Below are 25,144 nucleotides of genomic sequence, written 5' to 3'. Positions count from 1 at the left end.
CGACTAACCGGTGCCCCCGCACAATGACTATGTACCGGTACCCCATGTATATAGCCTCCACATTGACTCTGTACCGGTACCCTCTGTATATAGCCTCCACATTGACTCTGTACCGGTACCCCCTGTATATAGCCTCCACATTGCCTCTGTGCCATAATACCCTGTATATAGTCTCCACATTGACTCTGTACCGGTACCCCCTGTATATAGCCTCCACATTGACTCTGTACCAGTACCCCCTGTATATAGTCTCCACATTGACTCTGTACCATAATACCCTGTATACAGTCTCCACATTGACTCTGTACCGGTACCCCCTGTATATAGCCTCCACATTGACTCTGTACCGGTACCCCCTGTATATAGCCTCCACATTGACTCTGTACCGGTACCCCCTGTATATAGCCTCTACATTGACTCTGTACCGGTACCCCCTATATATAGCCTCCACATTGACTCTGTACCGGTACCCCCTGTATATAGTCTCCACATTGACTCTGTACCGGTACCCCCTGTATATAGTCTCCACATTGACTCTGTACCGGTACCCCCTGTATATAGTCTCCACATTGACTCTGTACCGGTACCCCCTGTATATAGTCTCCACATTGACTCTGTACCGGTACCCCCTGTATATAGTCTCCACATTGACTCTGTACCGGTACCCCCTGTATATAGCCTCCACATTGACTCTGTACCGGTACCCCCTGTATATAGCCTCCACATTGACTCTGTACCAGTACCCCCTGTATATAGTCTCCACATTGACTCTGTACCGGTACCCCCTGTATATAGCCTCCACATTGACTCTGTACCGGTACCCCCTGTATATAGCCTCCACATTGACTCTGTACCGGTACCCCCTGTATATAGCCTCCACATTGACTCTGTACCGGTACCCCCTGTATATAGCCTCTACATTAACTCTGTACCGGTACCCCCTATATATAGCCTCCACATTGACTCTGTACCGGTACCCCCTGTATATAGCCTCCACATTGACTCTGTACCGGTACCCCCTGTATATAGTCTCGCTAATGTTATTTCACTGCTGTTCTTTAATTACTTGTTACTTTTATTTCTTTATTCTTATCCTTGTTTTTTGAACTGCATTGTTGGTTTTGTATTCGGCCCACGTGACTAATTGAACATTATTGGATTTTTTGATTTGATAACTAATGCACTTTATAGGAGAGAGTGCTATTTGAGATACTAGGAGTGTTTAGTGTTAATGCACTTTATAGGAGAGGGTGCTATTTGAGATGCTAGGAGTGTTTAGTTTTCATGTGGCGTTGTCTGATGCGATGTGGATGAGCAGGACAGGTCCTGCTATCTATTTGGGGATAGGGTTTCTCTCTCTCTGTCTGTCTCTCTCTCCCTGTATCTCTCTGTCTGTCTCTCTCTGTCTCTCTTTCTCTCTCTGTCTCTGTGTGTCTCTCTCTCTGCCTCTGTATCTCTCTCTGTCTGTCTGTCTGTCTGTCTGTCTGTCTGTCTGTCTGTCTGTCTGTCTGTCTGTCTGTCTGTCTGCCTGTCTGCCTGTCTGCCTGTCTGCCTGTCTGTCTGTCTGTCTGTCTGTCTGTCTGTCTGTCTGTCTGTCTGTCTGTCTGCCTGTCTGCCTGTCTGCCGGTCTGTCTGTCTGTCTGTCTGTCTGTCTGTCTCTCTCTCTGCCTCTGTATCTCTCTCTCTCTCTCTCTCGCTCCTTGGTTGGTGACAGAAGCACCATATCATCAGCAAACAGTAGACATTTGACTTCAGATTCAGAAAAATGCGTGTGTTTTTTGTCAATTTTAGCCGCACACTTGTTGTTTGTGTACATTGATTTTATAGTGTCGTATGTTTTACCCCCAACATCACTTTCCATCAGTTTGTATAGCAGACCCTCATGCCAAATTAAGTCAAAGGCTTTTTTGAAATCAACAAAGCATGAAAAGACTTGGTTGGTTTGTTTGGTTGTCAATTAGGGTGTGCAGGGTGAATACGTGGTCTGTTGTACGGTAATTTGGTAAAAGGCCAATTTGACATTTGCTCAGTACATTGTTTTCACTGAGGAAATGTACGAGTCTGCTGTTAATAATAATGCAGAGGATTTTCCCAAGTTTGCTGTTGACGCATATCCCACGGTAGTTATTGGGGTCAAATTTGTCTCCACTTTTGTGGATTGGGGTGATCAGTCCTTGTTTCCAAATATTGGGGAAGATGCCAGACCTGAGGATGATGTTTTAGTATAGCCAATTGGAATTTGTTGTCTGTATATTTGATCATTTCATTGAGGATACCATCAACACCACAGACTTTTTGGGTTGGAGGGTTTTTATTTTGTCCTGTAGTTCATTCAAGGTAATTGGAGAATCCAGTGGGTTCTGGTCGTCTTTAATAGTTGATTCTAAGATTTGTATTTGATCATGTTTATGTTTTTGCTCTTTGTTCTTTGTTATAGAGCCAAAACGATTGGAGAAGTGGTTTACCCATACATCTTTACCCACATAATAATGTGTGTTGTTGTTTGCTTAGTGTTTTCCAATTTTCCCAGAAGTGGTTTGAGTCTATGGATTCTCCAATTACATTGAGCTGATTTCTGACATTCTTTTTCCGTAGTGTATTTCTGTATTGTTTTAGTGATTCACCATAGTGAAGGCGTAGACTCAGGTCTCTATGTATTTGGTTGGACAGGTTTCTCAATTTCTTTCTTCGATTTTTGCATTCTTCATCAAACCATTTGTCATTGTTGTTCATTTTCTTCAGTTTTCTGTTTGAGATTTTTAGATTTGATAGGGAAGCTGAGAGGTCAAATATACTGTTAAGATTTTCTACTGCCAAGTTTACACCTTCACTATTACAGTGGAACGTTTTACCCAGGAAATTTTCTAAAAGGGATTGAATTTGTTGTTGCCTAATTGTTTTTTGGTAGTTTTCCAAAGTGCATTCCTTCCACCTATAGCATTTCTTAATGTTACTCAGTTCCTTTGGCTTTGATGCCTCATGGTTGAGTATTGCTCTGTTCAAGTAGACTGTGATTTTGCTGTGGTCTGATAGTGGTGTCAGTGGGCTGACTAAACACTTGAGGTGGGTGGGGGGGTGTTGTGGTCTGGATGTAGGTACTCTCTGCGTGGGTCCTCTATATGTAGGTCCAGGTGGGGGGGGTCCCGCAGGTCTGGGAGAGTGTATCGCTGGTCTGGGTGGGGTGCCTATTGATCTGTTGCTCCAGCAGTCTGATCCTCTCCTCTAGTGTTCTGCTCTTCTCCTGTTGTAGTTGTCTCACCACTGTCCAGAGTGCAGATATGTCTCTGTCCACCTCCAGCTCTCTGGGTCTGGTTAAGAGAGTGTTGTTGTGCTGGACTGTTGTCTGGGTCTGTGCTGACTGGAGTGTAATCACCTGCTGTTCCAGCTCCACCTGCCTTACCTCCAGCTGGGTAAATGTATCCTTCATTTCAATGAGGGAGTAGTACTCTGTGCTGGGAGGTTGACTTTCCGCTGGGGGTGGCTCGTCTGTGGGGTTATATAATGAAGAGGTTTGGTCTGACCCGCTCGGGGTGGCTCGTCTGTGGGGTTATATAATGAAGAGGTCTTGTCTGACCTGCTCAGGGTGGGGGTATCTTTCTCAAGGGAGAGCTTCTCCTGCTGGGCTAATTATTTGATTAGGTGAAAGTCCAGCTGAAACTGTTTGGGGTTACCCTGTACCATTACTTTTCCAGACTTATAGAGATTTATATTAGCTGACCCAGAGTCCTCGTTGTCAAGTATCCAGAGTTTCCACCCTTCGTTAACACCCCCTCAAAGGGGTAGTGTGCTAATATAGCACTGTGCCATTCCAGGGGATGGTTTGTGTGGAAGATGAGGTTGCTGATGTTCTTATCCGACCCCTCTCTGTCTCTCTCTCTCTCTCTCTCTCTCTCTCTGTGTCTCTCTCTCTCTAGTGCTGTTTGGCCAGTTTGTGGTGTTTCAGACGTTGGTGAGTGACGTTGTAGAAATCTACGACGGCCCGACTCCAGACTCTCCTGTCCTCTCGTCCATCTCCGGCTCTCACTCAGGTAGAGAACATCACATTTTCTCTTTACAGTGAATCTTATCATGACCTGACAGGACACACCTGAATAAAAAATGATAATCTCAATAACAAATCTCAATGTAAATAAAGGAATTTAAATATAATGTTCGTTGAGTTTTTAAAGTGATGGGTTTAACGAAAACGAAAAACCTCTCTCTTTTCTCCCGACACTGAAGGAGAGACTCTACCTTTAAGTTCTGGGAACAAAATCACCGTCAAGTTCACCACCGCGGGTCCAGAGACAGCCAAGGGATTCCACTTTGTTTATCAAGGCATGTTTTTCTATATTATCTGCTCTTTGATATGAAGATAGATGAACTGCCTTGCAGTTGCTACCTGCTATCTTGGCAGAGAGGAGAACATTTGGCAGCCCTTTTAAAAAAAAAACACTACGTCATATCACAGTGTCTTGATTAATCTGTCTCTCTGCCATACAAAGGACTAGTCAGTGGTGTTCCATTGAGTCAGTGCAGAGGATCGTTGAGCTGAGCAGAGCAGGGAAAAGACATGGGGGAAGATGCAGAGATTGACTGATGATCTGAGAGAGGATGTTTTGGTGGATCTCTGTGCCAATCCCATGTCTTCTCTCTGTCTTGCGCCCTCTATCTCTCTCTGCCTGCCTGCCTGTCTTCTCTGTGTCTGCCTGTCTCTCTCTCTTTCTTTCTCTCTTTCTCTCTCTCTCTCTCTCTTTCTCTCTCTCTCTCTCTCTCTCTCGCTCTCCCTCTCTCACACTGCTTGTCTTCTCTCCTCTCAGCTGTCCCCAGGACCAGTGCATCTCAGTGCAGCTCTGTGCCGGAGCCCAGGTTTGGGAAGCGGATAGGAAACGACTTTGGCATTGGCACGGTGGTGCTGTTTGAATGCAATCCAGGCTACGCTCTGCACGGCGCCACTGCCATCAGGTGTGAGGCCATCCCGAACACTGTGGCTCAGTGGAACGGCACTGAGCCCACCTGCGTAGGTAAGTAGACTGCGCCAACTCCTCACAGTCACAGACCTAGTTCCACCGACCCAAACCACACAGTCACAGACCTAGGGGTGCCTGGCGAAATTGGTTATTTCCACCTCATGAGTGGATGTACATTTTCCCAAATACGAATGGAATTGAGAATCATTGGATTGTCCCCCCCCACCCCCAAAAAAAAACATTATTCAATGCCTTAGACCCGAAGTAGTGACTATATTTCAGATGATAAAGTATTGCATTCGTGGCTTTGATGCTCCTCCATTGCACAGTGATAGTGTGCTATCCGTCTGTCCAAGGGAACACGTCGTTGTGCTGCCCAGTAATACTTCTTCATGTGAGGTCAACCCAGACCCTGCAGCTTTAAAAGGAGGAAGTGGAAAACAGTCCATTTGATCTAGAGGTCTTTCCCTTTCTAAATAAAGCTGGAGAGCAGACCGTTTCTTTTAGATGGAGCTTCTCTCTCTGAAAGGAAAACTTCAGCAATTTGGCAACGAAGCCCTAAATCTACTTCCCCAAGAGTCAGATGAACTCGTAGATCCCATCTTTAAAGGAATACTTCAGCAATTTGGCAATGAAGCCCTTTATCTACTTCCCCAAAGTCAGATGAACTCGTAGATCCCATCTTTAAAGGAATACTTCAGAAATTTGGCAATGAAGCCCTTTATCTACTTCCCCAAAGTCAGATGAACTCGTAGATCCCATCTTTAAAGGAATACTTCAGCAATTTGGCAATGAAGCCCTAAATCTACTTCCCCAAGAGTCAGATGAACTCGTAGATCCCATCTTTAAAGGAATACTTCAGCAATTTGGCAATGAAGCCCTTTATCTACTTCCCCAAAGTCAGATGAACTCGTAGATCCCATCTTTAAAGGAATACTTCAGAAATTTGGCAATGAAGCCCTTTATCTACTTCCCCAAAGTCAGATGAACTCGTAGATCCCATCTTTAAAGGAATACTTCAGCAATTTGGCAATGAAGCCCTAAATCTACTTCCCCAAGAGTCAGATGAACTCGTAGATCCCATCTTTAAAGGAATACTTCAGCAATTTGGCAATGAAGCCCTAAATCTACTTCCCCAAGAGTCAGATGAACTCGTAGATCCCATCTTTAAAGGAATACTTCAGCAATTTGGCAATGAAGCCCTCAATCTACTTCCTCAAGAGTCAGATGAACTCGTAGATCCCATCTTTAAAGGAATATTTCAGAAATTTGGCAATGAAGCCCTAAATCTACTTCCCCAAGAGTCAGATGAACTCGTAGATCCCATCTTTAAAGGAATACTTCAGCAATTTGGCAATGAAGCCCTAAATCTACTTCCTCAAGAGTCAGATGAACTCGTAGATCCCATCTTTAAAGGAATATTTCAGGAGTTTTATCTCCTTACCAAGAGTCAGATGAATTTGTGGATACCATCTGTATTTCTCTGTGTTCAGTATGAAGGAAGTTAGAGGTAGAAAAGTTGTGTTTTTCTGGAATCATACCTGGTTTCAGTTAACAGACTCCCACAGAGTAACTAGGAGGGGGATGGAATCAAACCTGGTTTCAGTTAACAGACTCCCACAGAGTAACTAGGAGGGGATGGAATCATACCTGGTTTTAGTTAACAGACTCCCACAGAGTAACTAGGAGGGGATGGAATCATACCTGGTTTTAGTTAACAGACTCCCACAGAGTAACTAGGAGGGGGATGGAATCAAACCTGGTTTCAGTTAACAGACTCCCACAGAGTAACTAGGAGGGGGATGGAATCAAACCTGGTTTCAGTTAACAGACTCCCACAGAGTAACTAGCAGGGGGATGGAATCAAACCTGGTTTTAGTTAACAGACTCCCACAGAGTAACTAGGAGGGGGATGGAATCATACCTGGTTTCAGTTAACAGACTCCCACAGAGTAACTAGGAGGGGGATGGAATCAAACCTGGTTTCAGTTAACAGACTCCCACAGAGTAACTAGGAGGGGGATGGAATCAAACCTGGTTTTAGTTAACAGACTCCCACAGAGTAACTAGGAGGGGGATGGAATCAAACCTGGTTTCAGTTAACAGACTCCCACAGAGTAACTAGGAGGGGGATGGAATCATACCTGGTTTCAGTTAACAGACTCCCACAGAGTAACTAGGAGGGGGATGGAATCAAACCTGGTTTCAGTTAACAGACTCCCACAGAGTAACTAGGAGGGGGATGGAATCAAACCTGGTTTTAGTTAACAGACTCCCACAGAGTAACTAGGAGGGGGATGGAATCAAACCTGGTTTCAGTTAACAGACTCCCACAGAGTAACTAGGAGGGGGATGGAATCAAACCTGGTTTTAGTTAACAGACTCCCACAGAGTAACTAGGAGGGGGATGGAATCATACCTGGTTTCAGTTAACAGACTCCCACAGAGTAACTAGGAGGGGGATGGAATCAAACCTGGTTTCAGTTAACAGACTCCCACAGAGTAACTAGGAGGGGGATGGAATCAAACCTGGTTTTAGTTAACAGACTCCCACAGAGTAACTAGGAGGGGGATGGAATCATACCTGGTTTCAGTTAACAGACTCCCACAGAGTAACTAGGAGGGGGATGGAATCAAACCTGGTTTCAGTTAAAAGACTCCCACAGAGTAACTAGGAGGGGGATGGAATCAAACCTGGTTTTAGTTAACAGACTCCCACAGAGTAACTAGGAGGGGGATGGAATCAAACCTGGTTTCAGTTAACAGACTCCCACAGAGTAACTAGGAGGGGGATGGAATCAAACCTGGTTTCAGTTAACAGACTCCCACAGAGTAACTAGGAGGGGATGGAATCATACCTGGTTTTAGTTAACAGACTCCCACAGAGTAACTAGGAGGGGGATGGAATCATACCTGGTTTTAGTTAGCAGACTCCCACAGAGTAGCTAGGAGGGGGATGGAATCATACCTGGTTTTAGTTAACAGACTCCCACAGAGTAACTAGGAGGGGGATGGAATCTAACCTGGTTTTAGTTAACAGACTCCCACAGAGTAGCTAGGAGGGGATGGAATCAATCCAAAGTGGCAGTGTACATGTTGTCCATGTGATGTGGACAACATGATTAACTAAACACAACAAACAACATTAAAATGTATCCGTGCTCTCAGACCTGCTCGTCTCCCATCCAGTATTACTGAAGCAGACGTGCTAGTCTCCAATCCAGTATTACTGAAGCAGACCTGCTAGTCTCCCATCCAGTATTACTGAAGCAGACCTGCTCGTATCCCATCCAGTATTACTGAAGCAGACCTGCTCGTATCCCATCCAGTATTACTGAAGCAGACCTGCTCGTATCCCATCCAGTATTACTGAAGCAGACCTGTTCGTATCCCATCCAGTATTACTGAAGCAGACGTGCTAGTCTCCAATCCAGTATTACTGAAGCAGACCTGCTAGTCTCCCATCCAGTATTACTGAAGCAGACCTGCTCATATCCCATCCAGTATTACTGAAGCAGACCTGCTCGTATCCCATCCAGTATTACTGAAGCAGACCTGCTCATATCCCATCCAGTATTACTGAAGCAGACCTGCTCGTCTCCCATCCAGTATTACTGAAGCAGACGTGCTCGTATCCCATCCAGTATTACTGAAGCAGACGTGCTAGTCTCCCATCCAGTATTACTGAAGCAGACCTGCTCGTATCCCATCCAGTATTACTGAAGCAGACCTGCTAGTCTCCCATCCAGTATTACTGAAGCAGACCTGCTCGTATCCCATCCAGTATTACTGAAGCAGACCTGCTCGTATCCCATCCAGTATTACTGAAGCAGACGTGCTAGTCTCCAATCCAGTATTACTGAAGCAGACCTGCTCGTATCCCATCCAGTATTACTGAAGCAGACCTGCTCGTATCCCATCCAGTATTACTGAAGCAGACGTGCTAGTCTCCAATCCAGTATTACTGAAGCAGACCTGCTCGTATCCCATCCAGTATTACTGAAGCAGACCTGCTAGTCTCCCATCCAGTATTACTGAAGCAGACCTGCTCATATCCCATCCAGTATTACTGAAGCAGACCTGCTCGTATCCCATCCAGTATTACTGAAGCAGACCTGCTAGTCTCCCATCCAGTATTACTGAAGCAGACCTGCTCGTATCCCATCCAGTATTACTGAAGCAGACCTGCTCGTATCCCATCCAGTATTACTGAAGCAGACCTGCTAGTCTCCCATCCAGTATTACTGAAGCAGACCTGCTCGTATCCTATCCAGTATTACTGAAGCAGACCTGCTCGTATCCCATCCAGTATTACTGAAGCAGACGTGCTAGTCTCCCATCCAGTATTACTGAAGCAGACCTGCTCGTATCCCATCCAGTATTACTGAAGCAGACCTGCTCGTATCCCATCCAGTATTACTGAAGCAGACCTGCTCGTATCCCATTCAGTATTACTGAAGCAGACGTGCTAGTCTCCCATCCAGTATTACTGAAGCAGACCAGCTCGTATCCCATCCAGTATTACTGAAGCAGACCTGCCCCTATCCCATCATGTATTACTGAAGCAGACCTGCTTGTTTCCCATCCAGTATTTTTGAAGCAGACCTGCTTGTCTCCTATCTGGTGTATTCCTGAAGCAGACCTGCTTGTCTCCTATCTGGTATATTCCTGAAGCAGACCTGCTTGTCTCCTATCTGGTGTATTCCTGAAGCAGACCTGCTTGTCTCCTATCTGGTGTATTCCTGAAGCAGACCTGCTTGTCTCCTATCCAGTATTCCTGAAACAGACCTGCTTGTCTCCTATCTAGTATTCCTGAAGCAGACCTGCTTGTCTCCCATCTAGTATTCCTGAAGCAGACCTGCTTGTCTCCTATCCAGTATTCCTGAAGCAGACCTGCTTGTCTCCTATCCAGTATTCCTGAAGCAGACCTGCTTGTCTCCTATCTGGTGTATTCCTGAAGCAGACCTGCTTGTCTCCTATCTGGTGTATTCCTGAAGCAGACCTGCTTGTCTCCTATCTGGTGTATTCCTGAAGCAGACCTGCTTGTCTCCTATCCAGTATTCCTGAAGCAGACCTGCTTGTCTCCTATCTAGTATTCCTGAAGCAGACCTGCTTGTCTCCCATCTAGTATTCCTGAAGCAGTGGTTGAGTGGTTGAAAAATGAGTTTTAATGATTCCAACCTAAGTGTATGTAGACTTCGACTTCAACTGTACATATACACTAGGATACAAAAACACAATCATGGTATGCACAAATAAAACATCACAATTCACCCAGAAAAAAAACTGTTTCATTCATCCACAAATAAATCCACAATCAATACTTTAAATTGACCAAACGACACCAGAACATCAATCGGTATCAATTTGGAATCTGTCGTCCCAGAACTGTCCCAGGGTCTGTTTTTAACTGTGGACATGTTTTCCATCGTCTCCAGGGACGACTGGACACCCTTCATTTCAAGCCCTGGATGGGAATTATTTTATAGGCTACCAAGGGTAGCCAATCATCCTCCAGGAGAGCCTTAAAGGGGCAGTGTTGTATTTTGAGACAGGAGGTATGAAAGAAGCCAATAAGGCAGAGAGTATAGCCTACATTTCTGTCTGATTCTCCACGGTAAAAAGATAGTAATGCATGTTATTGTGTAACGTGGTTCCTTGCATCCTACAATTATGTAAAAAAAAGGACAAGTACCTAAATAAGTGAATATCAAACCCTCATTACAAACTGGCTATAGGTTCATACATATGAATGCACTTCCACCTGTACTCGTGTTAACATTCATCTCTTCATTGAAGGTTTAACATGTCATCTGTCCAAGGATGTGAGACAAGACGTGCTGAAGGGTGCCTACAGGGATGAAGGCTGCACCCTATTCCCTATTAAGTGCACTAAGTGACGTAAGGGCTCTGTTCAAACGTAGTGCACTACAGATTAGAGCTGGGCGATATCGACAAAAATTATTAATTTTTTTAAATCCGTTATTTTACCAGGTAAGTTGACTGAGAACACGTTCTCATTTACAGCAACGACCTGGGGAATAGTTACAGGGGAGAGGAGGGGGATGAATGAGACAATTGTAAACTGGGGATTATTAGGTGACAGTGATGGTTTGAGGGCCAGATTGGGAATTTAGCCAGGACACCGGGGTTAACACCCCTTCTCTTATGATAAGTGCCATGGGATCTTTAATGACCTCAGAGAGTCAGGACACCCGTTTATTGTCCCATCTGAAAGACAGCACCCTACACGGGGCAGTGTCCCCAATCACTGCCCTGCGGTATTGGGATAATGTTTTTAGACCAGAGAAAAGAGTACCTCCTACTGGCCCTCCAGCACCACTTCCAGCAGCATCTGGTCTCCCATTCAGGAACTGACCAGGACCAACCCTACTTAGCTTCAGAAGCAAGCCAGCAGTGGTATGCAGAGTGGTATGCTGCTGGCATATTGTGATAAATGGACTGAATTATAACAATAACAATAAATGGAATGATAAATTAATAACTTATATGTGCAGCATAGTTATGTTTGATATTACCCATATCATTTCTACTACTCTGAATGTTGTAGCTATCAATTGTCCCATTGACAATCACACATTAGCAAATGTATTTCATTTCAAAACTGAACATTTCTCTAGTAAAACCCTGTAGGTTGTTTATCGTAAAATGAAGGACATATCAACAAATGTCCACGATAAGTGGTCGGTTTGGTCGGTGGCAATCACTGTTGGTTTATAGTCCCAGCTCTACACAGATGCAGGAGCTTAATTTGACCCCGTTTCTCACAGCAGGAAAATAATCCTGCAGCAACAGGAAATGTTTAATTATTATATGGATTATAATGAATTCACTTTTTTTTTTGTAGGGGTTTGATAAAGTCTAAATGTTTTAAGTGGAAATTACAAACTTTATAAACCTTTTAGAATCTAGAATGCACTCACATTTCTTGCAACACCAGGAGGATCAAATTAAGATCCTACACCTGTATGTAGGGAATAGGGTTCCATTTGGGATGCAGGTATATAGTGATTATCAAATCAAATCAAATCAAATCAAATTTTATTTGGTCACATACACACGGTTAACAGATGTTAATGTGAGTGTAGCGAAAGGCTTGTGCTTCTAGTTCCGACAATGCAGTAATAACCAACGAGTAATCTAACCTAACTATTCCAAAACTACTACCTTATACACAAATCAAATCAAATCAAATCAAATTTTATTTGTCACATACACATGGTTAGCAGATGTTAATGCGAGTGTAGCGAAATGCTTGTTCTTCTAGTTCCGACAATGCAGTAATAACAAGTAATCTAACTAACAATTCCAAAACTACTGTCTTGTACACAGTGTAAGGGGATAAAGAATATGTACATAAGGATATATGAATGAGTGATGGTACAGAGCAGCATAGGCAAGATACAGTAGATGGTATCGAGTACAGTATGTATAAATGAGATGAGTATGTAAACTGTTATGGTGAGTGAATGAGGACCCAAAAGCGAACTAACTTAAACAGAGCTTCTTTAATAACCAAACATAGGTAGGCTCAGATAGACCGGCAGATTCCGACAGGACAGGACAAGGTTACAGCAAACATGACGATAGTCTGGCTCAGGCATGAAACACAAACAAGAATCCGACAAGGACAGGAACAGAAACAGAGAGAGATATAGGGACCTAATCAGAGGGAAAAAGGGAACAGGTGGGAAACGGGGTGAATGGGTAGTTAGAGGAGACAAGGAACAGCTGGGAGAAAGCGGGGGAGAAAAGGTAACCTAACAACGACCAGCAGAGGGAGACAGGGTGAAGGGAAAGGACAGAGACAAGACACAACATGACAGTACCCCCCCACTCACCGAGCGCCTCCTGGCGCACTCGAGGAGGAAACCTGGCGGCAACGGAGGAAATCCTCGATCAGCGCACGGTCCAGCACGTCCCGAGAGGGAACCCAACTCCTCTCCTCAGGACCGTACCCCTCCCAATCGACAAGGTACTGGTGACCACGGCCCCGAGGACGCATGTCCAAAATCCTGCGGACCCTGTAGATGGGTGCGCCCTCGACAAGGATGGGGGGGGGGGGGGGGGGAAGACGAGCGGGGGCGCGAAGAACGGGCTTAATACAGGAGACATGGAAGACCGGGTGGACGCGACGAAGGTATCGCGGAAGAAGAAGTCGAACTGCGACAGGATTAATGACCCGAGAAATACGGAACGGACCAATGAACCGCGGGGTCAACTTGCGAGAAGCCGTCTTAAGGGGAAGGTTCTGAGTGGAGAGCCAAACTCTCTGACCGCGACAATATCTAGGACTCTTAGTTCTACGCTTATTAGCAGCCCTCACAGTCTGCGCCCTATAACGGCAAAGTGCAGACCTGACCCTCTTCCAGGTGCGCTCGCAACGTTGGACAAAAGCCTGAGCGGAGGGGACGCTGGACTCGGCGAACTGAGATGAGAACAGCGGAGGCTGGTACCCGAGGCTACTCTGAAAAGGAGATAGCCCGGTCGCAGACGAAGGAAGCGAGTTGTGGGCGTATTCTGCCCAGGGGAGCTGTTCTGACCAAGACGCAGGGTTGCGAAAAGAAAGACTGCGTAAGATGCGACCAATAGTCTGATTGGCCCGTTCTGCTTGACCGTTAGACTGGGGGTGAAAGCCGGAAGAGAGACTGACGGAAGCCCCAATCAAACGGCAAAACTCCCTCCAAAATTGAGACGTGAATTGCGGACCTCTGTCCGAAACGACGTCTGACGGAAGGCCATGAATTCTGAAAACATTCTCGATGATGATTTGTGCCGTCTCTTTAGCAGAAGGAAGCTTAGCAAGGGGAATGAAATGAGCCGCCTTAGAGAACCTATCGACAACCGTAAGAATAACAGTCTTCCCCGCTGACGAAGGCAGTCCGGTGACAAAATCTAAGGCGATGTGAGACCACGGTCGAGAGGGGATAGGAAGCGGCCTGAGACGGCCGGCAGGAGGAGAGTTACCGGACTTAGTCTGCGCGCAGACCGAACAAGCAGCCACGAAACGACGCGTGTCATGCTCCCGGGTGGGCCACCAAAAACGCTGGCGAATGGAAGCAAGCGTACCCCGAACGCCAGGGTGGCCGGCTAACTTGGCAGAGTGAGCCCACTGAAGAACGGCCAGACGAGTAGGAACGGGAACGAAAAGAAGGTTCCTAGGACAAGCGCGCGGCGACGGAGTGTGAGTGAGCGCTTGTTTTACCTGCCTCTCAATTCCCCAGACAGTCAACCCGACAACACGCCCCTCAGGGAGAATCCCCTCGGGGTCAGTGGAGGCTACTGAAGAACTGAAGAGACGAGACAAAGCATCAGGCTTGGTGTTCTTAGAGCCCGGACGATAAGAAATCACGAACTCGAAACGAGCGAAAAACAGCGCCCAACGCGCCTGACGCGCATTAAGTCGTTTGGCAGAACGGATGTACTCAAGGTTCCTATGGTCAGTCCAAACGACAAAAGGAACGGTCGCCCCCTCCAACCACTGTCGCCATTCGCCTAGGGCTAACCGGATGGCGAGCAGTTCGCGGTTACCTACATCATAGTTACGTTCCGACGGCGACAGGCGATGAGAAAAATACGCGCATGGGTGGACCTTGTCGTCAGAGAGGGAGCGCTGAGAAAGAATGGCTCCCACGCCCACCTCTGACGCGTCAACCTCGACAACGAACTGTCTAGAGACGTCAGGTGTAACAAGGATAGGAGCGGATGTAAAACGATTCTTGAGGAGATCAAAAGCTCCCTGGGCGGAAACGGACCACTTAAAGCACGTCTTGACAGAAGTAAGGGCTGTGAGAGGAGCGGCCACCTGACCGAAATTACGGATGAAACGACGATAGAAGTTCGCGAAGCCGAGAAAGCGCTGCAGCTCGACGCGTGACTTAGGGACGGGCCAATCAATGACAGCTTGGACTTTAGCGGGATCCATCTTAATGCCTTCAGCGGAAATAACAGAACCGAGAAATGTGACGGAGGAGGCATGAAAAGTGCACTTCTCAGCCTTCACAAAAAGACAATTCTCTAAAAGGCGCTGGAGGACACGTCGAACGTGCTGAACATGAATCTGGAGTGACGGTGAAAAAATCAGGATATCGTCAAGGTAAACGAAAACAAAGATGTTCAGCATGTCTCTCAGGACATCATTGACTAATGCCTGAAAGACAGCTGGAGCGTTAGCGAGGCCGAAAGGAAGAACCCGGTATTCAAAGTGCCCTAACGGAGTGTTAAACGCCGTCTTCCACTCGTCCCCCTCCCTGATGCGCACGAGATGGTAAGCGTTACGAAGGTCCAACTTAGTGAAAAACCTGGCTCCCTGCAGGATCTCGAAGGCTGAAGACATAAGAGGAAGCGGATAACGATTCTTAACTGTTATGTCATTCAGCCCTCGATAATCTATGCAGGGGCGCAGAGACCCGTCCTTCTTCTTGACAAAAAAAAACCCCGCTCCGGCGGGAGAGGAGGAGGGGACTATGGTACCGGCGTCAAGAGCTACAGACAAATAATCCTCGAGAGCCTTACGTTCGGGAGCCGACAGAGAGTATAGTCTACCCCGGGGGGGAGTGGTTCCCGGAAGGAGATCAATACTACAATCATACGACCGGTGTGGAGGAAGAGAGGTGGCCCTGGACCGACTGAACACCGTGCGCAGATCGTGATATTCCTCCGGCACCCCTGTCAAATCACCAGGCTCCTCCTGTGAAGAAGAGACAGAGGAAACAGGAGGGATAGCAGACATTAAACATTTCACATGACAAGAGACGTTCCAGGAGAGGATAGAATTACTAGACCAATTAATGGAAGGATTATGACAAACTAGCCAGGGATGGCCCAAAACAACAGGTGTAAAAGGTGAACGAAAAATCAAAAAAGAAATGGTTTCGCTATGATTACCAGAAACAGTGAGGGTTAAAGGTAGCGTCTCACGCTGAATCCTGGGGAGAGGACTACCATCCAGGGCGAACAAGGCCGTGGACTCCCTTAACTGTCTGAGAGGAATGTCATGTTCCCGAGCCCAGGTCTCGTCCATAAAACAGCCCTCCGCCCCAGAGTCTATTAAGGCACTGCAGGAAGCTGACGAACCGGTCCAGCGTAGATGGACCGACAAGGTAGTGCAGGATCTTGAAGGAGAGACAGGAGTAGTAGCGCTCACCAGTAGCCCTCCGCTTACTGATGAGCTCTGGCTTTTACTGGACATGAAGTGACAAAATGACCAGCAGAACCGCAATAGAGACAGAGGCGGTTGGTGATTCTCCGTTCCCTCTCCTTAGTCGAGATGCGGATACCTCCCAGCTGCATAGGCTCAGCTCCCGAGCCGGCAGAGGAAGATGGTAGTGATGCGGAGAGGGGGGCAACGGAGAACGCGAGCTCCTTTCCACGAGCTCGGTGACGCAGATCAACCCGTCGCTCAATGCGAATAGCGAGTTCAATCAGGGAATCCACGCTGGAAGGGACCTCCCGGGAGAGAATCTCATCCTTTACCTCTGCGCGGAGACCCTCCAGAAAAAGAGCGAGCAAAGCCGGCTCGTTCCAGCCACTGGAGGCAGCAAGAGTGCGAAACTCAATAGAGTAGTCTGTTATGGATCGATTACCTTGACATAGGGAAGACAGGGCCCTGGAAGCCTCCTCCCCAAAAACAGATCGATCAAAAACCCGTATCATCTCCTCCTTAAAGTCCTGATACTGGTTAGTACACTCAGCCCTTGCCTCCCAGATTGCCGTGCCCCACTCACGAGCCCGTCCAATAAGGAGAGATATGACGTAGGCGACACGAGCAGTGCTCCTGGAGTAAGTGTTGGGCTGGAGAGAAAACACAATATCACACTGGGTGAGGAACGAGCGGCATTCAGTGGGCTCCCCAGAGTAACACGGCGGGTTATTGATTCTGGGCTCCGGAGATTCGAAAGCCCTGGAAGTGGCCGGTGGATCGAGGCGGAGATGGTGAACCTGTTCTGTGAGGTTGGAGACTTGGGTGGCCAGGGTCTCAACGGCATGTCGAGCAGCAGACACTTCCTGCTCGTGTCTGCCTAGCATCGCTCCCTGGATCCCGACGGCTGAGTGGAGAGGATCCGAAGTCGCTGGGTCCATTCTTGGTCGGATTCTTCTGTTATGGTGAGTGAATGAGGACCCAAAAGCGAACTAACTTAAACAGAGCTTCTTTAATAACCAAACATAGGTAGGCTCAGATAGACCGGCAGATTCCGACAGGACAGGACAAGGTTACAGCAAACATGACGATAGTCTGGCTCAGGCATGAAACACAAACAAGAATCCGACAAGGACAGGAACAGAAACAGAGAGAGATATAGGGACCTAATCAGAGGGAAAAAGGGAACAGGTGGGAAACGGGGTGAATGGGTAGTTAGAGGAGACAAGGAACAGCTGGGAGAAAGCGGGGGAGAAAAGGTAACCTAACAACGACCAGCAGAGGGAGACAGGGTGAAGGGAAAGGACAGAGACAAGACACAACATGACATAAACAAAGTGGCATAGTTTAAAGTGGCTAGTGATACATGTATTACATAAGGATACAGTCGATGATATAGAGTACAGTATATACGTATGCATATGAGATGAATAATGTAGGGTAAGTAACATTATATAAGGTAGCATTGTTTAAAGTGGCTAGTGATATATTTACATCATTTCCCATCAATTCCCATTATTAAAGTGGCTGGAGTTGAGTCAGTGTCAGTGTGTGTGTTGGCAGCAGCCACTCAGTGTTAGTGGTGGCTGTTTAACAGTCTGATGGCCTTGAGATAGAAGCTGTTTTTCAGTCTCTCGGTCCCAGCTTTGATGCACCTGTACTGACCTCGCCTTCTGGATGATAGCGGGGTGAACAGGCAGTGGCTCGGGTGGTTGATGTCCTTGATGATCTTTATGGCCTTCCTGTGACATCGGGTGGTGTAGGTGTCCTGGAGGGCAGGTAGTTTGCCCCCGGTGATGCGTTGTGCAGACCTACTACCCTCTGGAGAGCCTTACGGTTGAGGGCGGTGCAGTTGCCATACCAGGCGGTGATACAGCCCACCAGGATGCTCTCGATTGTGCATCTGTAGAAGTTTGTGAGTGCTTTTGGTGACAAGCCGAATTTCTTCAGCCTCCTGAGGTTGAAGAGGCGCTGCTGCGCCTTCTTCACGATGCTGTCTGTGTGAGTGGACCAATTCAGTTTGTCTGTGATGTGTATGCCGAGGAACTTAAAACTTGCTACCCTCTCCACTACTGTTCCATCGATGTGGATAGGGGGGTGTTCCCTCTGCTGTTTCCTGAAGTCCACAATCATCTCCTTAGTTTTGTTGACGTTGAGTGTGAGGTTATTTTCCTGACACCACACTCCGAGGGCCCTCACCTCCTCCCTGTAGGCCGTCTCGTCGTTGTTGGTAATCAAGCCTACCACTGTTGTGTCGTCCGCAAACTTGATGATTGAGTTGGAGGCGTGCGTGGCCACGCAGTCGTGGGTGAACAGGGAGTACAGGAGAGGGCTCAGAACGCACCCTTGTGGGGCCCCAGTGTTGAGGATCAGCGGGGAGGAGATGTTGTTGCCTACCCTCACCACCTGGGGGCGGCCCGTCAGGAAGTCCAGTACCCAGTTGCACAGGGCGGGGTCGAGACCCAGGGTCTCGAGCTTGATGACGAGCTTGGAGGGTACTATGGTGTTGAATGCCGAGCTGTAGTCGATGAACAGCATTCTCACATAGGTATTCCTCTTGTCCAGATGGGTTAGGGCAGTGTGCAGTGTGGTTGAGATTGCATCGTCTGTGGACCTATTTGGGCGGTAAGCAAATTGGAGTGGGTCTAGGGTGTCAGGTAGGGTGGAGGTGATATGGTCCTTGACTAGTCTCTCAAAGCACTTCATGATGACGGATGTGAGTGCTACGGGGCGGTAGTCGTTTAGCTCAGTTACCTTAGCTTTCTTGGGAACAGGAACAATGGTGGCCCTCTTGAAGCATGTGGGAACAGCAGACTGGTATAGGGATTGATTGAATATGTCCGTAAACACACCAGCCAGCTGGTCTGCGCATGCTCTGAGGGCGCGGCTGGGGATGCCGTCTGGGCCTGCAGCCTTGCGAGGGTTAACACGTTTAAACGTCTTACTCACCTCGGCTGCAGTGAAGGAGAGACCGCATGTTTTCGTTGCAGGCCGTGTCAGTGGCACTGTATTGTCCTCAAAGCGGGCAAAAAAGTTATTTAGTCTGCCTGGGAGCAAGACATCCTGGTCCGTGACTGGGCTGGATTTCTTCCTGTAGTCCGTGATTGACTGTAGACCCTGCCACATGCCTCTTGTGTCTGAGCCGTTGAATTGAGATTCTACTTTGTCTCTGTACTGGCGCTTAGCTTGTTTGATAGCCTTGCGGAGGGAATAGCTGCACTGTTTGTATTCGGTCATGTTACCAGACACCTTGCCCTGATTAAAAGCAGTGGTTTGCGCTTTCAGTTTCACACGAATGCTGCCATCAATCCACGGTTTCTGGTTAGGGAATGTTTTAATCGTTGCTATGGGAACGACATCTTCAACGCACGTTCTAATGAACTCGCACACCGAATCAGCGTATTCGTCAATGTTGTTATCTGACGCAATACGAAACATCTCCCAGTCCACGTGATGGAAGCAGTCTTGGAGTGTGGAGTCAGCTTGGTCGGACCAGCGTTGGACAGACCTCAGCGTGGGAGCCTCTTGTTTTAGTTTCTGTCTGTAGGCAGGGATCAACAAAATGGAGTCGTGGTCAGCTTTTCCGAAAGGGGGGCGGGGCAGGGCCTTATATGCGTCGCGGAAGTTAGAGTAACAATGATCCAAGGTCTTTCCTCCCCTGGTTGCGCAATCAATATGCTGATAAAATTTGGGGAGTCTTGTTTTCAGATTAGCCTTGTTAAAATCCCCAGCTACAATGAATGCAGCCTCCGGATAAATCGTTTCCAGTTTGCAGAGAGTTAAATAAAGTTCGTTCAGAGCCATCGATGTGTCTGCTTGGGGGGGGATATATACGGCTGTGATTATAATCGAAGATAATTCTCTTGGTAGATAACACACAAGTGTAAGGGGATAAAGAATATGTACATAAAGATATATGAATGAGTGATGGTACAGAGCGGCATAGGCAAGATGCAGTAGATGGTATCGAGTACAGTATATACATATGAGATGAGTATGTAAACAAAGTGGCATAGTTAAAGTGGCTAGTGATACATGTATCACATAAAGATGCAGTAGATGATATAGAGTACAGTATATACGTATACATATGAGATAAATAATGTAGGGTATGTAAACATTATATTAAGTAGCATTGTTATGGCAGAGATTGAGAGTTGTATGTAGCACAGGAAGAGACAGGCATCATCACCAAGTCTGCTTCACCTGAGGAGTGAGGAGATGAATAGCGAAGTCGCTTTCTGTGAATTTGTCACGGCGTCTGTCTCTGTGTGGGAGTAGTGAAGAGGACATCATCTGTAAAATATTGATGAGTTTGAAATTGCAGTGAACTGGATTAGGGGCCAATAATTAGATATGTGAGCTCCTACATGCAGCATGGCTCAACGACACACTGAGGCAGGAGAAATCATGTTGTGGGTTTATATACTGTCCTCTGTACAGTCCTGACTGGTTGGTGTGGTAGATACAGGCTGTAGACAACTCAGTGGTTGTCTGTAGACTACCCCTGATCGTCCTTGGTGTGGTAGATACAGGCAGTAGACAACTCAGTGGTTGTCTGTAGACTACCCCTGATCGTCCTTGGTGTGGTAGATACAGGCTGGTTGTCTGTAGACTACCACTGTTCGTCCTTGGTGTGGTAGATACAGGCTGGTTGTCTGTTGACTACCCCTGTTCATCCTTGGTGTGGTAGATACAAGCTGGTTGTCTGTAGACTAACCCTGGTCGTCCTTGGTGTGGTAGATACAGGCAGTAGACAACTCAGTGGTTGTCTGTAGACTACCCCTGATCGTCCTTGGTGTGGTAGATACAGGCTGGTTGTCTGTAGACTACCACTGTTCGTCCTTGGTGTGGTAGATACAGGCTGGTTGTCTGTTGACTACCCCTGTTCATCCTTGGTATGTTAGATACAGGCTGGTTGTCTGTAGACTACCCCTGTTCGTCCTTGGTGTGGTAGATACAGGCTGGTCGTCTGTAGACTACCACTGTTCGTCCTTGGTATGGTAGATACAGGCTGGTTGTCTGTAGACTACCCCTGTTCGTCCTTGGTGTGGTAGATACAGGCTAGTTGTCTGTAGACTACCTCTGTTCGTCCTTGGCAGACAGGCATCAGGTTGTTTATGACTGAAGGAGGCATCTCAAACAGCACCCTATTCCCTATGTAGTGCACTGCTTCTGACCAGAGCCCTTTGAGTTTCCCTGTGGCTTGCCCTGTGAGTTTCCCTATGAGTTTCCCTGTGGGTTTCCCCTGAGGGTTTCCCTATGAGTTTCCCTATGAGTTTCCCTGTGGGTTTCCCTGTGAGTTTCCCTGTGGGTTTCCCTGTGGCTTTCCCTGTGAGTTTCCCTATGAGTTTCCCTGTGGGTTTCCCTATGGGTTTCCCTGTGGGTTTCCCTGTGAGTTTCCCTATGAGTTTCCCTGTGAGTTTCCCTATGGGTTTCACTGTGAGTTTCCCTATGAGTTTCCCTGTGGGTTTCCCTATGGGTTTCCCTGTGGGTTTCCCTGTGAGTTTCCCTATGAGTTTCCCTGTGAGTTTCCCTATGGGTTTCACTGTGAGTTTCCCTATGAGTTTCCCTGTGGGTTTCCCTATGGGTTTCCCTGTGGGTTTCCCTGTGAGTTTCCCTATGGGTTTCCCTGTGAGTTTCCCTATGGGTTTCCCTGTGAGTTTCCCTGTAGGTTTCCCTGTAGGTTTCCCTGTAGGTTTCCCTATTGGTTTCCCTGTGGGTTTCCCTGTAGGTTTCCCTGTGAGTTTCCCTGTGGGTTTCCCTGTAGGTTTCCCTGTGAGTTTCCCTGTGAGTTTCCCTGTGAGTTTCCCTGTAGGTTTCCCTGTAGGTTTCCCTGTAGGTTTCCCTGTAGGTTTCCCTATGGGTTTCCCTGTGAGTTTCCCTGTAGGTTTCCCTGTAGGTTTCCCTGTAGGTTTCCCTATGGGTTTCCCTGTGGGTTTCCCTGTAGGTTTCCCTATGGGTTTCCCTGTGAGTTTCCCTATGGGTTTTGGCAGCTCTGCTCTCCACTGAGGTTAGCTGGTGAATACAACAGCAGGCAAACATTCAACCAGGCAGTATTGACCTCCTACACAGGGATCAACCAGGCAGTTTTGACCTCCTACACAGGGATCAACCAGGCAGTGTTGACCTCCTACACAGGGATCAACCAGGCAGTATTGACCTCCTACACAGGGATCAACCAGGCAGTATTGACCTCCTACACAGGGAAACAAAAGATACACCTTGTTTATCTCCTCTCTTATCCTGGATCTGATGGAAGAGTAATTTCTATTCAGGGAACATTCCCATGACATCGTCACGTGTTCCGTTGTTGAGTCATTTCTATTCAGGGAACATTCCCGTGACATCGTCACGTGTTCCATTGTTGAGTCATTTCTATTCAGGGAACATTCCCATGACATCGTCACGTGTTCCATTGTTGAGTCATTTCTATTCAGGGAACATTCCCGTGACATCGTCACGTGTTCCATTGTTGAGTCATTTCTATTCAGGGAACATTCCCATGACATCGTCACGTGTTCCATTGTTGAGTCATTTCTATTCAGGGAACATTCCCGTGACATCGTCACGTGTTCCATTGTTGAGTCATTTCTATTCAGGGAACATTCCCGTGACATCGTCACGTGTTCCATTGTTGAGTCATTTCTATTCAGGGAACATTCCCATGACATCATCACGTGTTCCGTTGTTGAGTCATTTCTATTCAGGGAACATTCCCGTGACATCGTCACGTGTTCCGTTGTTGAAAGGAGAGTATATGTAAAACGTCATCATCATTAGTCCCTGTTATTCTGATACATGTCATGAAATGAAATGAGTCAGCAACTGGTGACAATAGACAACAGAACAACAGCCAGGATTTGAGTTGTCTCTCTAAAGCAACACGTTGTGTCCTTTCAGATGAAAAAAGTAGTGTATATCGTTTTTTTGTTTTTTATTCCGTGGCTGATGGATGTCTGTTCCGTTTGAACTACACGAGGCCTTACAGCTGTCCGTAATGTAACGTGCAGTAGAGGACTTTCCAAATATTCATGTAGACGTGGTACCTGACATGCTTTGATCTCTGCTGTGAAGTATATTTCTACGTTCCTGTATCCACACTAGCAAATCACTTTGAATGTCCAATACATTGCAGTGTGGATAATCGGAGAGCCTACGGCTTGGAATCGGTTATGATCCTATGAGGTTTATAATGAAACCCCTGGGACCAGCAGGAGGTCTACAGTAGTTGGTTGTTGGTCCTATGAGGTTTATAATGAAACCTCTGGGACCAGCAGGAGATCTACAGTAGTCGGTTGTTGGTCCTATGAGGTTTATAATGAAACCCCCGGGACCAGCAGGAGATCTACAGTAGTCGGTTGTTGGTCCTATGAGGTTTATAATGAAACCTCTGGGACCAGCAGGAGATCTACAGTAGTCGGTCGTGGTCCTATGAGGTTTATAATGAAACCCCTGGGACCAGCAGGAGATCTACAGTAGTCGGTTGTGGTCCTATGAGGTTTATAATGAAACCCCTGGGACCAGCAGGAGATCTACAGTAGTCGGTTGTGGTCCTGTGAGGTTTATAATGAAACCACTGGGACCAGCAGGAGATCAACAGTAATCGGTTGTGGTCCTATGAGGTTTATAATGAAACCCCTGGGACCAGCAGGAGATCTACAGTAGTCGGTTGTGGTCCTATGAGGTTTATAATGAAACCCCTGGGAGCAGCAGGAGATCTACAGTAGTCGGTTGTGGTCCTATGAGGTTTATAATGAAACCCCTGGGACCAGCAGGAGATCTACAGTAGTCGGTTGTGGTCCTATGAGGTTTATAATGAAACCCCTGGGACCAGCAGGAGATCTACAGTAGTCGGTTGTGGTCCTATGAGGTTTATAATGAAACCCCTGGGACCAGCAGGAGATCTACAGTAGTCAGAAGGGCTGGGGTGAATGGATCACAAATGATAGATGGATGAAACCCATGAATGGATGATGGACAGATGAGGGATGAACGGATGAGTAACCCTCCATAAAACAAGGAGAACAGCAGGTGGCTGGGGTGAATGGATGATGGACAGATGAGGGATGAATGGATGGATGAAGCCCCATGGATAGATGATGATGAGATGGAGGAATGCATGGATGAACCCTGGTCTCCATAGTGATGGAATAGGAGACACCCTGGGCTCCATAGTGATGGAATAGGAGACACCCTGGTCTCCATAGTGATGGAATAGGAGGCACCCTGGGCTCCATAGTGATGGAATAGGAGGCACCCTGGGCTCCATAGTGATGGAATAGGAGACACCCTGGGCTCCATAGTGATGGAATAGGAGGCACCCTGGGCTCCATAGTGATGGAATAGGAGGCACCCTGGTCTCCATAGTGATGGAATAGGAGACACCCTGGGCTCCATAGTGATGGAATAGGAGACACCCTGGGCTCCATAGTGATGGAATAGGAGACACCCTGGGCTCCATAGTGATGGAGAGTAGAGAAGACACCAAGAGTAGAGAAGAGAAAGACTTTTCTCTCTCTTCTCTCCCCTTGGTCTCCTCTGGGTGACTTGTCTCTCTTTTCTCTACCGCTGGTCTCCTCTGGGTGACTTGTCTCTCTCTTCTCTACCGCTGGTCTCCTCTGGGTGAATTGTCTCTCTCTTCTCTACTCTTGGTGTCTGGGTGACTTGTCTCTCTCTTCTCTACTCTTGGTGTCTGGGTGACTTGTCTTTCTCTTCTCTCACCTTGGTCTCCTCTGGGTGACTTGTCTCTCTCTTCTCTCACCCTGTGCAGTTCCCTGTGGAGGACTGCTGACATCTCGTAAGGGGACCATCCTTTCTCCTGGTTACCCAGAGCCCTACGCCAACTATCTCAACTGTATCTGGAAGATCTCTGTGCCAGAGGGAGCAGGCATCCAAGTGAGAGATGCAGCATGAAACATTATGAATATCATGTTGGAACGTTTTGATAGTTAAAAGGGTTTAAGAATTAAACTTTCATGGAATTCTATCTTAGAATGGGAATTTGCTAAAAATGTGTATCCCATTATTGATG

At 47.1% G+C, this 25,144-nt stretch overlaps 1 protein-coding gene across 1 annotated transcript in view; it reads left to right on the top strand.

Moving 5' to 3' along the window:
- LOC139405210 (CUB and sushi domain-containing protein 3-like) overlaps positions 1-25,144 on the top strand; it is a gene marked incomplete at its 3' end in the record, with an annotated part of 429,588 nt that overhangs the window by 331,025 nt on the left and 73,419 nt on the right. The window contains exons 33-36 of the mRNA XM_071147639.1: positions 3,915-4,028; positions 4,222-4,317; positions 4,800-5,003; positions 24,884-25,008. Coding sequence (XP_071003740.1) covers positions 3,915-4,028; positions 4,222-4,317; positions 4,800-5,003; positions 24,884-25,008 — 539 coding nt within the window. The remainder of the gene's footprint in view (positions 1-3,914; positions 4,029-4,221; positions 4,318-4,799; positions 5,004-24,883; positions 25,009-25,144) is intronic.

Source organism: Oncorhynchus clarkii, unplaced genomic scaffold (assembly GCF_045791955.1).
Source record: "Oncorhynchus clarkii lewisi isolate Uvic-CL-2024 unplaced genomic scaffold, UVic_Ocla_1.0 unplaced_contig_6320_pilon_pilon, whole genome shotgun sequence".
NCBI classification, from domain to species: Eukaryota; Metazoa; Chordata; class Actinopteri; order Salmoniformes; family Salmonidae; genus Oncorhynchus; species Oncorhynchus clarkii.
The sequence above is the reverse complement of the archived record's forward strand: the minus strand, read 5'-3'. Positions and strand labels throughout refer to the sequence as shown.